General features: G+C 40.1%; 1 protein-coding gene across 2 annotated transcripts in view; it reads left to right on the top strand.

Annotated features, from left to right (window-relative positions):
* The window catches only part of pkia (cAMP-dependent protein kinase inhibitor alpha), a 116,194-nt gene extending 111,092 nt beyond the window's left edge, over nt 1–5,102 (top strand). For both annotated transcript variants that reach the window (XM_073040090.1, XM_073040096.1), the window contains one exon: nt 2,804–5,102. In XM_073040090.1, coding sequence (XP_072896191.1) covers nt 2,804–2,883 — 80 coding nt within the window. In that variant the 3' untranslated portion in view covers nt 2,884–5,102. The remainder of the gene's footprint in view (nt 1–2,803) is intronic.
* The last annotated feature ends 7,033 nt before the right edge of the window (nt 5,103–12,135 follow it).

The following is a 12,135-nucleotide window of genomic DNA, read 5'->3' as shown; positions in this document are numbered from 1 at the left end:
TGATCCATCACTAGTTATTCTCATACAAGGTACTGATCATTAATACTGATCATACCAATATGTAACACTGGAGTATTCGAGGGGACAATTAAGCTTTTTTTTTCACTTTTTTACATTGGGTAAAGAGCTATGGCCTGACTGGATATGGGATATTTTTGATATACATTTTGTATCTCCCATCTCCAGCTCCCTTTGAGTAATGATGAAGATCTACATTTGTACATTGTATAACACAAATATGTAAAAGGACCAAACCTGAGTATGAAAATCAACACATACAGGTCCTTGTGGCCAGTAGGAGGAGGGGATCATAATACCATCATTCTTGGTTGAATTTGAATGCAAGCTTGAAAGGACGTGGCTTGTTCAAAGGAAAAGATGTAAGAAAACTAAACCACAATACTCTCCCAATGGCAGAAAGTTGGGCCATGAGGGGGCAGCAGACTTTGAAGACACATGTAGAGTGATCACTGTAAACTGGTGGAGAAGTTCAGAATTAAAACTCTAGTAACATTTGGTCTTTAAATCAGGGTTTGTTAAATAAAGAGGCTAGAGGTTAAATGCTATATTTAGATGGACTTCTGGTTTGATCTTCCTTCTAATATTTACTTCAATGATGATCTCTTAAGAAGAAGCATGATTTTCTTCTATTCTAGTTAAGTTGATTTTGACATGGATCATAGTACAAGAGCATGGATGCCTGCTGTCATGCATGGAGATCCTTCATTTCTTCTGTGTCCTGCTTCACCCTCCCTCTAGTCCCCCTTCCTCTCCCCATTCTCTCTTTCTTCCTCCTGCTTAGCTCTTTGTTCCATCCTTCGACCTCTCTCTTCTTCTCTTTTCTCCAGACACCACCTCCCCTCCATATTCCTCACTCTTCCCAATTCCTCCCCCTACCTTCCCTTGCCTTACAGTCCTCAGAAAATTGTCAGAGCAAACCCCTTTTCGGCAAGTAGTCTATAATCACTGTTCCCTCTAATTTGTAATGACCAGTGTGCTCAAAAGTCTTGTGCTGTGCAATTTTTTTGCCCAGTGACAACGACCTGTATGCACTAAATAATCACTTCAATAAAAACAGTATAAAAAGCCAGTTATAAAATCTGCAGGCAAATCGTTGCAACCTCCACGTTGTCAACACTGTCTGCATCAGAAACTGAAACAGGAAATGTGATTCTGTACCATCGTGAAATATATTTAACGTGCCAACAGGATAGAGGGTGACAGTTTAAATTCCTTTGTGTGCACACCTTAGAGCGAACATTGTCTAAAACTTTGTTAATCACCCCAAGATGTCTGAAGCTGTTTGAGCAAGTTGTCTCCTCGTGCTGTCAGAGACTTTTATCTCTCAGGGATCTCTGAAAACCTTCAAATCCACAACCATGCAGTTGATGTTGGGATGGTGCACTAGCTGGTGTGCTGAAGGTTGACTGATGAGTCCCACTGTCTTTCTTACCAGTCTATGGGGTCAGATTAACCCAAAAATGTAACTGTAATCTTACAGAATGGGACAAGAGATCTTTCCTGGTCTGATTTTTATTGCACATGATTGCTATAAAAAGTGATGGTCATTTTGTTTGGTAGCTGCAAAGAAACAGAGGACAATCCATTGAGTTCATCACTTCAATACTACTGAAAGGTTATTTTTTTCTCACTTTATAAATACACTCCAAAATTTCACTCACTGATTGACAAATCTCATAACTTCACTCACCTCAATGCTGAACTTCAGTTACATCTTGTTCACATGAATGTCACAACCGATGGACTCGCTTTCAAAGAGTCTACAACTCATGTTCTCAATGCTATTTATTTATTAGTATTATTTGTATTTGCACGGTTTGGCTTCTTTTGCACATTGGTCAGCCTTTGCGTGTAAATTTACCTTGAACTTTGAAGGTGATCTCGCTTTTGGAGAAGTCATATGAGGAGAAGGACATTTCAAGGACATCTTCCTCCATTCTAAAGAGACATCTTTGCCTATGAGAATTTTCCATTTTGTTGCCTCCTCCTGTTCCTGGCTGCTTCTGCTTTCAAGCAAATCAACCTGTGAATATGCATTGAGAGTTGATCAGTGTGTGCCTGAACTTTGCAGGAGGTGGAGATGGAAGGAGATGGGGTTAGGAAAAAGTGGGAAATTATAGGGAAGTACTAGTGTTGTAGATGTCACCTATAAAATGTAGTGTCTTGATGGCATGAACTTCTTTCCCTCCCTCTCCACCTCCCGTTTTATTGTAATGTGATTAGGGACTGGCCAATTGTACACCATAATGGGTGAAAATCTATTTCCTAGGTTAAATCCTTTCAGCAGCGAATGAAAAGATTTACTGCTAACTGGTGGATTCTAGGCTAAAGGAGTACATGCTGAGGGATAAACTGAACAAGGGCTCGGTTGGGAACATAAGAGCATAAGAAATAGGAGCAGGAGTCGGCCATCTGGTTTGTCAAGTCTGCTCTGCCATTCAATAAGATCATGGCTGATCTGACCATGGACTCATCTCCACCTACCTGCCGTTTCTCCATAACCCTTAATTCCCCTACTGTGCAAAAGGAAAACAGTATTGGGTTCTTCTGCTACTGGACAGGGAGGGGCCGGTTTGGTGAAAAAGACACTTAATTACAGTAGTAGGGTACCACTTCAGGGGGCCACATGAGTGGCAACGGTGCTATTGGTTTTAAAAAATGTAATTGTCTAAACATCAGAATGAAAGAAATTTTACATGATTTCTTCTTGTAAATATCTTTATATTATAAATAAAGTTTATTTTGATTTTAAAAACTCTAAACTGTTGTTCCTCTTTATTAGAAGGGGATGCTGAAAAAGAAACACAGACAACAAACCAACCTTCTGGATCTCAGGAGATACAAGAAAAGAGCGAAAGCTAATCTGTCCGAAGCTTCTAGAACTTGCTGATCCTGCTCAACATCTGAGTTCCCCAAAGTCATCAGAGATCACATGGAGAGAACATTAAGAAACTGGAAAATGAGTACCTTAGAAAGTGGGCACTTAGCATATAGACCATTTATAGCGTGGACTGAATATAACACAAAATACAAAATGGATTCTATCTTCCTCTTTCTCAATGGTTGAAGAGTTGTTGAACTGAACAGTTTAAAACAAAATGTGATTTATGAGTCAATTACATCTGCAATTATCTTTAGAAGGAGGATGGAACTGATTAATTATCCATTCTGGTTGTTACAGTGTGTCAGTTGGTCAAGACAGAGTATCCTATCACATTTAAGAAAAATAAAGATTTGATGATCTATAGAGGAACACAGGTGGACTATAAGCCCTATAGTTGGGAATTGTAAAATGGTTTTTATTTGATTATTGGAGGTGACCAGAAGTAATGCTTTGCTGATGCCCGAGTGCACTCAATCCTCTTTATCTGAATGCATGTCAACTAGAGAGTGTGTTTGGTCAAATGTAGTGAAAAGGATAGAACTTCTGTAATATAACCGACCTACTTGGTACTTGCAGTAATTACTTGTAAAAGATTTGCTTTAAAGTCATTGGTGTTGTAAAGAATTTCCAACAGATTATTAGATGTCAAAATTCACCACATTGGAAAGTCGGTCTCTAGGAACCTTGTAGTTTATTGTATATCAATCGTCACTTTTATAAGCTAAGCATTCCCAGAGACCAATAACTTGATTATCTTATTTGTAAAGTATTCCTTCATCTCAAACAAAACCAGAGTTTGTGGAGAGCAAAATTGTATTGGAAGAATAACTTCTGCCCATGATCATTTTGTCAGAGCCAATTCAAATATTAAAATGTGGTGATAGTATAAACTGAACATTGCATGTATATTTATCAATACTTCCACAGGATTAACTCTTTACATCGGCATAGCTTTTTACACGCTTTCAATGGAATGTCTCTCAGTAACAACCTACTTACATATAGTGCTATTTTGATCCTTAATCTGACAAATTGTCATCCTCTTCACATCTTTATTAATTAATGCACAAATTGATTAACTAAGCTCCTTTTTATTTCCATTAGTAATCCTGTTGCAAAGTCAGAAGCTATCCCTTGAAAAAGTAAATATGTTGCTCTCCAGCAAACTTAAAAGGAAAATGTACATCACATTTCTAGACTTTTAAAGATCATTCTCCCCCAAGATGCAAGTAATTACGTACTTTTAGAGCTTTGTAAACCTTTGATACACTTTCTGTATTTCTTTTATATATGTCAACCATTTGAGATTATGAAATATAGTTTTATTGAAGACATGACATACTGTTTGCAAATTAAGTGTGTCAGTTAACCTTGAACAAACATTATGTTGTGAAATGTGTGGCTTAATTCAAAGTTTTAATTCTTCTAATTGCATTTTAATCGCTGATCATTTTCAATACTCCGTAGAAGTATAAGATATTGTTCGCGAATAAATAAAGCTTTGCACTGTTATCTAAACAACTATTGTTAAACGGTTAAGAGGAGACTTGGCATTGGTCTTCAGTTGAAGAGGTGATGAACAAAAAAATACAAATTAATGAAGTGGTTGAAGACCCGAGTCTCTTGAAGGGTTTGTCAATATGGAAACTTGTATTTTTGATTTCTCACACATAATGACTAAACCTGTCGATATTATACTTCAGTTTTTATCAGTGAAATATCCAATGTTTGACTCACTTTTGTATATATTTTTAGCACCCCTTTATATTTTAAAATGTTCTTTTAAACAATTTAAAATTTGTTATGTAATTGTGATCCAGAGAACATATCAAATATTTTTAGAAGTCTGTCAGTGGATGTACATTTTTATTCAGTGTTTCTAATGAGATCAGAATTAACCAGATGGAATGGTGTAAAATGGACAGTTTGCTGTTCAGACTGTTGTTACACATCTCTCCTGATTTTCATTTACACAAGTCAATAAAAGTGAAAATTGAAGGATATGCATAAGGGGCAGCTGATTTCACGTCATAGCCAAAGTTAAAATGGTCCTTGATATCTTGCAATGAATTCAATTCATGGAAAATGAGAAAAAGCAATTGGAGAAAGCAGTTACCAGCTGCTGGTGATTGTATGTTTGGTATTTTGTGTGTATTTTCATGAAATAAATTTGCACTTGTGCTTATAAATGTGAAAATATGTTTGCAGCTTCCTGTGGCTGACATAACTCTCAGCCTCTTTGCGCTATCTCCAGACCTGAAAAATCTGGCAGATTGTTCCAAAAGTATGGGTAATCCATTGCGACAAATCAATCAATTCAGTAAAAATGGTGCTCTGCAAGTTAAAATACAAATAAGAAGAAAGTTAATTTTCCTCTGAGCATAGTGCTCTACAATTCGTCTTTTACACAGTCGTTTCACTGTGTACTTTTAACATGGTGGCTTGAGTTGGCTTCATTGAGCAGCATCCAAGCTGTGTCATTGACCAGTTTGTGCAGTGACTTCAGCTGACTGTGATACTGGTTTATTATTATCGCGTATCAAGTTACAGTGAAACGCCTGTTTTGTATATTGTTTATATGGATTAGATCATTACACAGTGCATTGAACTAGAATAAGATAAAACAATAATACTGCAAAATAAAGTGTAAAAGCTACTGAAAAGTGCAATGCAGGTAAATGATAAAGTGCAAGATCAAAATGAGGCCAATTGTGAGGTCGAGTCTATCTTATAAAAAGTCCACTCAAGAGTGTGATAATAGCAGGATAGAAGCTGCCCTGGCGCCTGGAGATATGTGCTTTCAGACTTTTTGAATCATTTACCTGATGGAGGAGAGTGGAGAAGAGAGAATATCTTGGGTGGGTGGAGTTCTCGATCATGCTAGTTGCCTTACCGAGGCTATGATAAGTATAGCCAGAGTCCACAGAAGGGAAGCTGGTTCCCGAGATGAGCTGAGCTGTGACCAGAACTCTGCGCTTTCTTGCAGTCACATGCAGGGCAGTTGCCATACAAAGCCTCAAATCTTGAAAAACTATCTTCTGAATCGATTTGTACACTTCCTTTGACAATGACAACATTATATTTATTTTTGAAAATCAATGGCGTCAGCAGGATATCATTGGCAATGTCTGTTTACATTAAGAGAAACTGCAGTAGAATTCAGTGTGACTAGAGGAAATTGGGTGGAGATTCGGACTTTGTTTCTTCAAAAATGTCTTGACTGTGTTGAATTGGAAAGGTGCAAGAAGGAGATGATACCTTTTGATAAAGAGGGATATGAGCTGTGCCCATCTGTCTCCAACATCCCAAAACTCATTGCAATGCAATGTTAAGAAAACAAAGAAAATATTAGCTCAGTCAGAGGTATGGGCAAACTATAAAGGGAGGACATGTTTCCTTTAGCCCATGGACCCCTCGGTTAATGGTAGGGGTCCATAGCATAAAAAAAGGTCGGGAACCCCTACTTTAGATTTTCTCACTCAAGAAAAACACTTATCTGTTTGAAAATTTTTATTACAATGCTTGAACCGAGCAATTAGATTTCTCAAAAGGTGGAGCTTAATATACTGACATATAAACTCATGAATTAAGAAACATCAATATTGATCGAGCTAAGTTATTTCTTCAGATTATTTTGTTGCTATCCACTATGACTAACAATGCCTCTGACCCATGCTGTCATTAGTGGGTGGTGGAAGTATACCTGTGAGGACTAACCTTCGACAACTTCAACGATAATCAGGAAAATTTCCAAATTCAAAAATTGAGGCAACACAGAGTCTGAGTCTGGCTCTGTGGCTCAGAGGAGAGGAGGGAAGAAGAGAAGTGTGAGGGGAAGAGAAGAGAAGTGCTGGGGGATTCCATAGTTAGAGGAGCAGACAGCAGATTCTGTCGATGTAAAAGAGTCAGCTGAATGGTATCACGAGTGAATCTGCAGATGCTGGAAATAAATAAAAATACAAACTGCTGGTGGAACTCAGCAGGCCAGACAGCATCTATGGGAGGAGGTAGTGACGACGTTTCGGGCCGAAACCCTTCATCAGGAGTTGTCTGGCCTGCTGAGTTCTGCCAGCATTTTGTGTTTTTATTTTTAGCTGAATGGTATGTTATCTTCCAGCTGCCAGGGTCAGGGACGACTTCAGCCAGATCCGCAGCATTCTAAAGGAGGAAGGTGAACAGCCAGAAGTCTCGTTACTAACGACATAGATAGGAAAAAGGATAAGAGAGAATACAGGGAATTATGTAGGAAACTGAAAAGCAGGACCTCCCTGGATTGATAGATGGAAAGAGGTGAGATAGAATATAAAACATAGTGTCCTTGTTGGTGGAGTTAAGAAAACCACAAGGCAAAAAAGACCCTGATGGGAGTTAAATAAAGGCTTCCAAATAACAGCCAGGATATGGGGTACAAATTACAATGGGAGATAGAAAAGGCATGAAAAAAGGTCTACCATAGACATGGAGCATTTTAAATATGTAAGTAGATTGGGAAAATCAAGTTGTTGCTCTATTCCAGTCATTCCCAATGGGGGCGGTTACATGTCCTAAGGGGGCAACAAGGAAAATAGAAGCCATCAAGGGCAGTCAAGATCCTTGGGGGGGGGGGGGGGGCACGATAAGTTTCCTGGTCTTCCGAGAAGAGCCAAGCTGCTCTTCATTACATTCCTACCCTCCTACCTTGTTGAAAGAGGCTTCAGTGCAGTGAACTACATACTCACAAAAAATAGAAACTCCTTGGACACTGTTACATGTGGACACTTAAGGCTTTTGCTCCCACTACTTGAACCAGAAGTTTCAGCTCTTGCTAAAAACCACATTAATATCAAAGCTGTTGTACAGTGCACAGATAGTATGTAAGCTAAGTTTAAAGACAAATAAAAAATTAAAGCAGAATCATTTTTCGCATGTTAGCATGTGGTAGACATGTTTTTACACAATGGTGGAGCTGGAAAGTATATCGTGCCTAAGGGCATTGTTAAGTATGAAGGTGCTTTAGGGAGGGTGTTGGCTGGTATGAAAGTACTTTACGGAGGCATTGGGCTAAAAAAGGTTGGGAAACACTGCTCTATCCCAAGAGAGGGAATTTGTAGAATGACTACAAAATGGCTTTTTTTAGAGCAGCTAGTGGTTGAGCCCACTAAGGAAAAGGCAATTCTGGATTCAGTCTTCTATAATGATCCAGATTTGATTAGGGAACTTAAGGTAAAGGAACCCTTAGGAGAAGTGATCATAACATCAGTTACCAAGAATCAGTATTACTATGGAGTAAAGGGAATTACAGAGGCAAGGCTGATTGGAAGGGAACATTAGCGGGGATGATGGTGGAGTAACAATGGCTGGAGTTTCTGGGAGCTAGTCAGAAGGTGAAAGATAGATAATTCCCAAAGGATAAGAAATATTATAAAGGGAGGATGAGGCATCATTGACTGACATGGTAAGTCAAGGACTTGTTTTTATTTTTTACCAATATAGCCACCCCACCTGCTCTGCCAATCTGCCTGTCCTTTTGATGCAACGCGTATCCTTTGATGTTAAGTTCCTAACAATGATCTTCTTTCAGCCACAACTCAGTGATACAAATATCATACCTGCGAGCCTTTAACTGCGCTACTAGATATTCTATTTACTCTGTATACTGCATGCATTCAAATATTTTTGATTTTGCTCTCACATTACATTTAACTCATCCCATTAATTGCAATGTTGGCCAATCATCTGCCTGTCCCTCCTCATAGTCTCATTACACACCGCATCTACTTGTATAACAACTGTCCCATCCTCAGCCCTATCTCTCTGGTTCCCATCCTCAAAGATGAATCTTTCAATTCTCAGCATTATGTCTATGACTGTGAGGGTAAGTTCAGCTCACACACCTTATTTAAGATTGCTGATGACACTAATGTTGTTGCCCCAATCAAAGGTGGCAATGAATCAACATATAGGAGAGAGATTGAACATCTTGCTGAATGGTGCCAGCCACAGCAACAACCTCTCGTTCAACATCAGAAAAACCAAAGGGCTGTTTATTGACAGCAGAAGGAGAAAATCGGAGGTCCATGAGCCATTCCTCATTGGGGGATCAGCAGTGGAGAGGGTCAATAGCTTTAAATATCCCAGCGTTATCATTCAACACATTCACCACCTTCTGGCTAAAGAAACAACTACTCATTTCTGTTCTAAAGGGGCATACTACTTCTATTCTGAAATATTGAAAGTGCCCTCCGGTCCTAGACTTTCTCACTATAAGAAGCATCCTCTTCACTTCTACTCTATCTAGGCCTTTCAATATTTCATTGGTTTCAATGAGAACACCCATCGTTCTTCTGAACTCCAGTGAGTACAGGCCCAGAGCCATCAAACATTCCTCATAGGCTAACCCTTTCATTCCAGGATCATTCATGAACATCTCCAATGGAACAACATCCTTTCTTAGATAAGGGGCTTAGAACTGCTCATAGTACTTCAAATGCAGTCTGACCATTGTCTTTTGAAGCCTCAGCATTACATCTTTGTTTTTGTATTCTCATCATCTCCAAATGTATGCTAATATTATACTTGCCTTCTTACTACTGTCTCAACCTGCAAGTTAACCTTTACTCCCAAGTCTCTTTGCACCTCAAACTGCTCCCTATTTAGAAAATTGTCTATGCCTTTATTACTTCTATCAAAGTGCATGATGATCCACTTTCCTACATCATATTCGATCTGTTACTTCTTTGCTCATTCTCCTAATCCATCCAAGTCAGAGGCAGTGTTGCAGAAAATCTTATCATTGATGCAAATGCAACAGAGATTGGGAAAATTTGAATGGTGTCCTTACAGATGGAAGGGTGGAAGGAAGCACAGTCAAGATACCGGCCGGTGCCTGGAGGCTTGTAATTGATGTTTGTGATTAGCCTAACATGAAATGGAGATGGAGATATGCAGGACAAGCTAGGGACGGACCACATGAAGGTGAGATCAGTGTGGAGATTGGCAGAAAAATTGAAGTTTCCATTAGTATTTTGATCAAAACCAATAATTTCACGACCCTGCCACCATCTGCTCTTTGGCGGCTCCCTCCCAGCAACAGGCAGTAACCATTTTGCTGAGTGTCACTGAGTTATGGATGGCAAAGAGAGGACAAGCATTTTCAACCCTTCATTGTCAGTCTGCAGGTCCTTATTGGTAGCTACATCCATTTATGTACTTGCAACACTTGACGCTCCAAGCAGGTCTCCATTACATCAGTGCAAAGTCATGTGAAATCGTGCCGCCCATGTGTGAAGCAGACTTCTCAAATCTCAGCAACTGTGCACAATGTAGGTGGGATGCCTGCCAATACATTATGTTCTTTGCTGCAACTCCAACTCTGTTGACAGCCCTGACATGAAGCAACAAGGAAGCGTCTGGCTGTTTGGGTGACGTCAATGCTGGTTCAAAAGCCGATATGCAGCACTGTTTCTGATGCGTGTACCAACTTTAGGCTTTTTATCAACACCAAAAAGACTCAAGTAATGCTAGTTCCAGGGAAATTGTATGTCAAGCCAAAGTCAAAGTACATTTATTATCAAAGAATGTATACTTAATACAACCTTGAGATATGTCTTCTTACAGGGAGCTACAAAACAAAGAAATCCAATAGAACCCATTAACACAGAAGGAGGTTATCAAACACCCAACATGCAGACAAAAGAAAAGAAAAAAAACCCTGCAAACAATAAAAATAAGCAAATAGCATTCAGAACTGAAGTTCACAAAAGTGAGTCCACACTGACGTCTCCAGACCACAGCCACAGCTCGGTGCAGAGATGAGTAAACCTCGCAGAGTAACGAGTTGAAGTTCAGCAATGGAGACAAGTAAACTTTGCGAAGCAGTGATTGGAACTGGCCCGTGCCTCGCCTCCGGCCCTGACAACTTGTCATTTTCAATCTGAGCCGGTGCTTAAGTCATCCAGACCTTGCTGCTTTGATACACTCCCGGGCCGGTGCCCCACTGCCTCAATTCGGCCAGCACCCAACTTTTCCAACTTGGCTCAGTGCTTAAATCAATCAAACCTCGGGTATTTCCTCGCTTTCAGGCCTGCATCCAGGCCCCACCACCTTGACTCTGCATTGCCTCCACTTGCCGCACCTGTTAGAATCCAATTGCCTCCAAGTTTGCTCCATTAATGGCTCATTCCCTGCTCTCCAGCCCGGGCCCCACCATCTCAATTTGCCCCATATACATCACGCCACAGCCACCTTGCACCTTTGAGACTTCAGTTCCCACCGCAAAAATACCACATCGTATAGGTGATTCAATAGCTCAACTCCGACAGGGAAGTTGAGCCAAACATCACTATCAATAGCCAAAGTCTCAACCCAGTGAACAGTTCACATATCCTGCTAGCACACTATTCCAGAACACAGTCATTGATAACAAAGTAAACGCCAGGATCGCCAAAGCAAGTGCAGTCTTTGGCTGACTTCATACCAATGTCTGAAACAGAAGCGGCGTAAGTTTACAGATGAAGCTGAAGCTGTGTTGGGCCAAGATTCTTCCCACTCTGCTTTACATCTGCGAAACATGTATAGTATTCCAATGGCATGCCAAGAAACTGAACCATGCCTCAGAAAGCTCCTCAACATTAAGTAGCAAGACGGATCCCTGTACTTAACCAGGCAGGCCTGCCCAGTATCTACTCCATCCTGATGCAATCCCACTTGCACGAGGGAGGCATTGTAGCTCATACGTCAGACCGCTTTACTGCAAACTACAGAAAGCAAAGTGTTCATGCGGAAACCAAAGAAAATGCTATAAAGACATCCTGAAAATTTCATTAAAAGCCATTGGCATTAACCCAGACACACGGGAACATATCGCCCAGAATTTTGGCTGCTACCTTTGTCCACACTGCCAAAGACCTTCTGCATGGCCTCTCCAGCCATCTGCGTACCCACAGACCCATCCAGCCCCTACAAGTTTCAGATGACTAGAATGGTTCTCATTGTTGCATGATGGACGAACAAATGAACTAAAAACAACAACCTAACATTCCATATCAGCAAGACCAAGGAACCAATTGCAGACTTCAGTAAGGGGAAACTGGAAGAACACTTGCTGTTTATATAGGGGCCTCTGCACAGGATTGGAAAAAGCTGCAGAGGGTTGTAAAGTCAGTCAGCTCCATCGTGGCCTCAAGCCTCTTTACCATCAAGAACATCTTCAAATGATGACACCTTATTAAGATGGCATCCAACATTAACGA

Source organism: Hemitrygon akajei, chromosome 1 (genome assembly GCF_048418815.1).
Source record: "Hemitrygon akajei chromosome 1, sHemAka1.3, whole genome shotgun sequence".
In the NCBI taxonomy this organism is placed as follows: Eukaryota; Metazoa; Chordata; class Chondrichthyes; order Myliobatiformes; family Dasyatidae; genus Hemitrygon; species Hemitrygon akajei.
The sequence above is the reverse complement of the archived record's forward strand: the minus strand, read 5'-3'. Positions and strand labels throughout refer to the sequence as shown.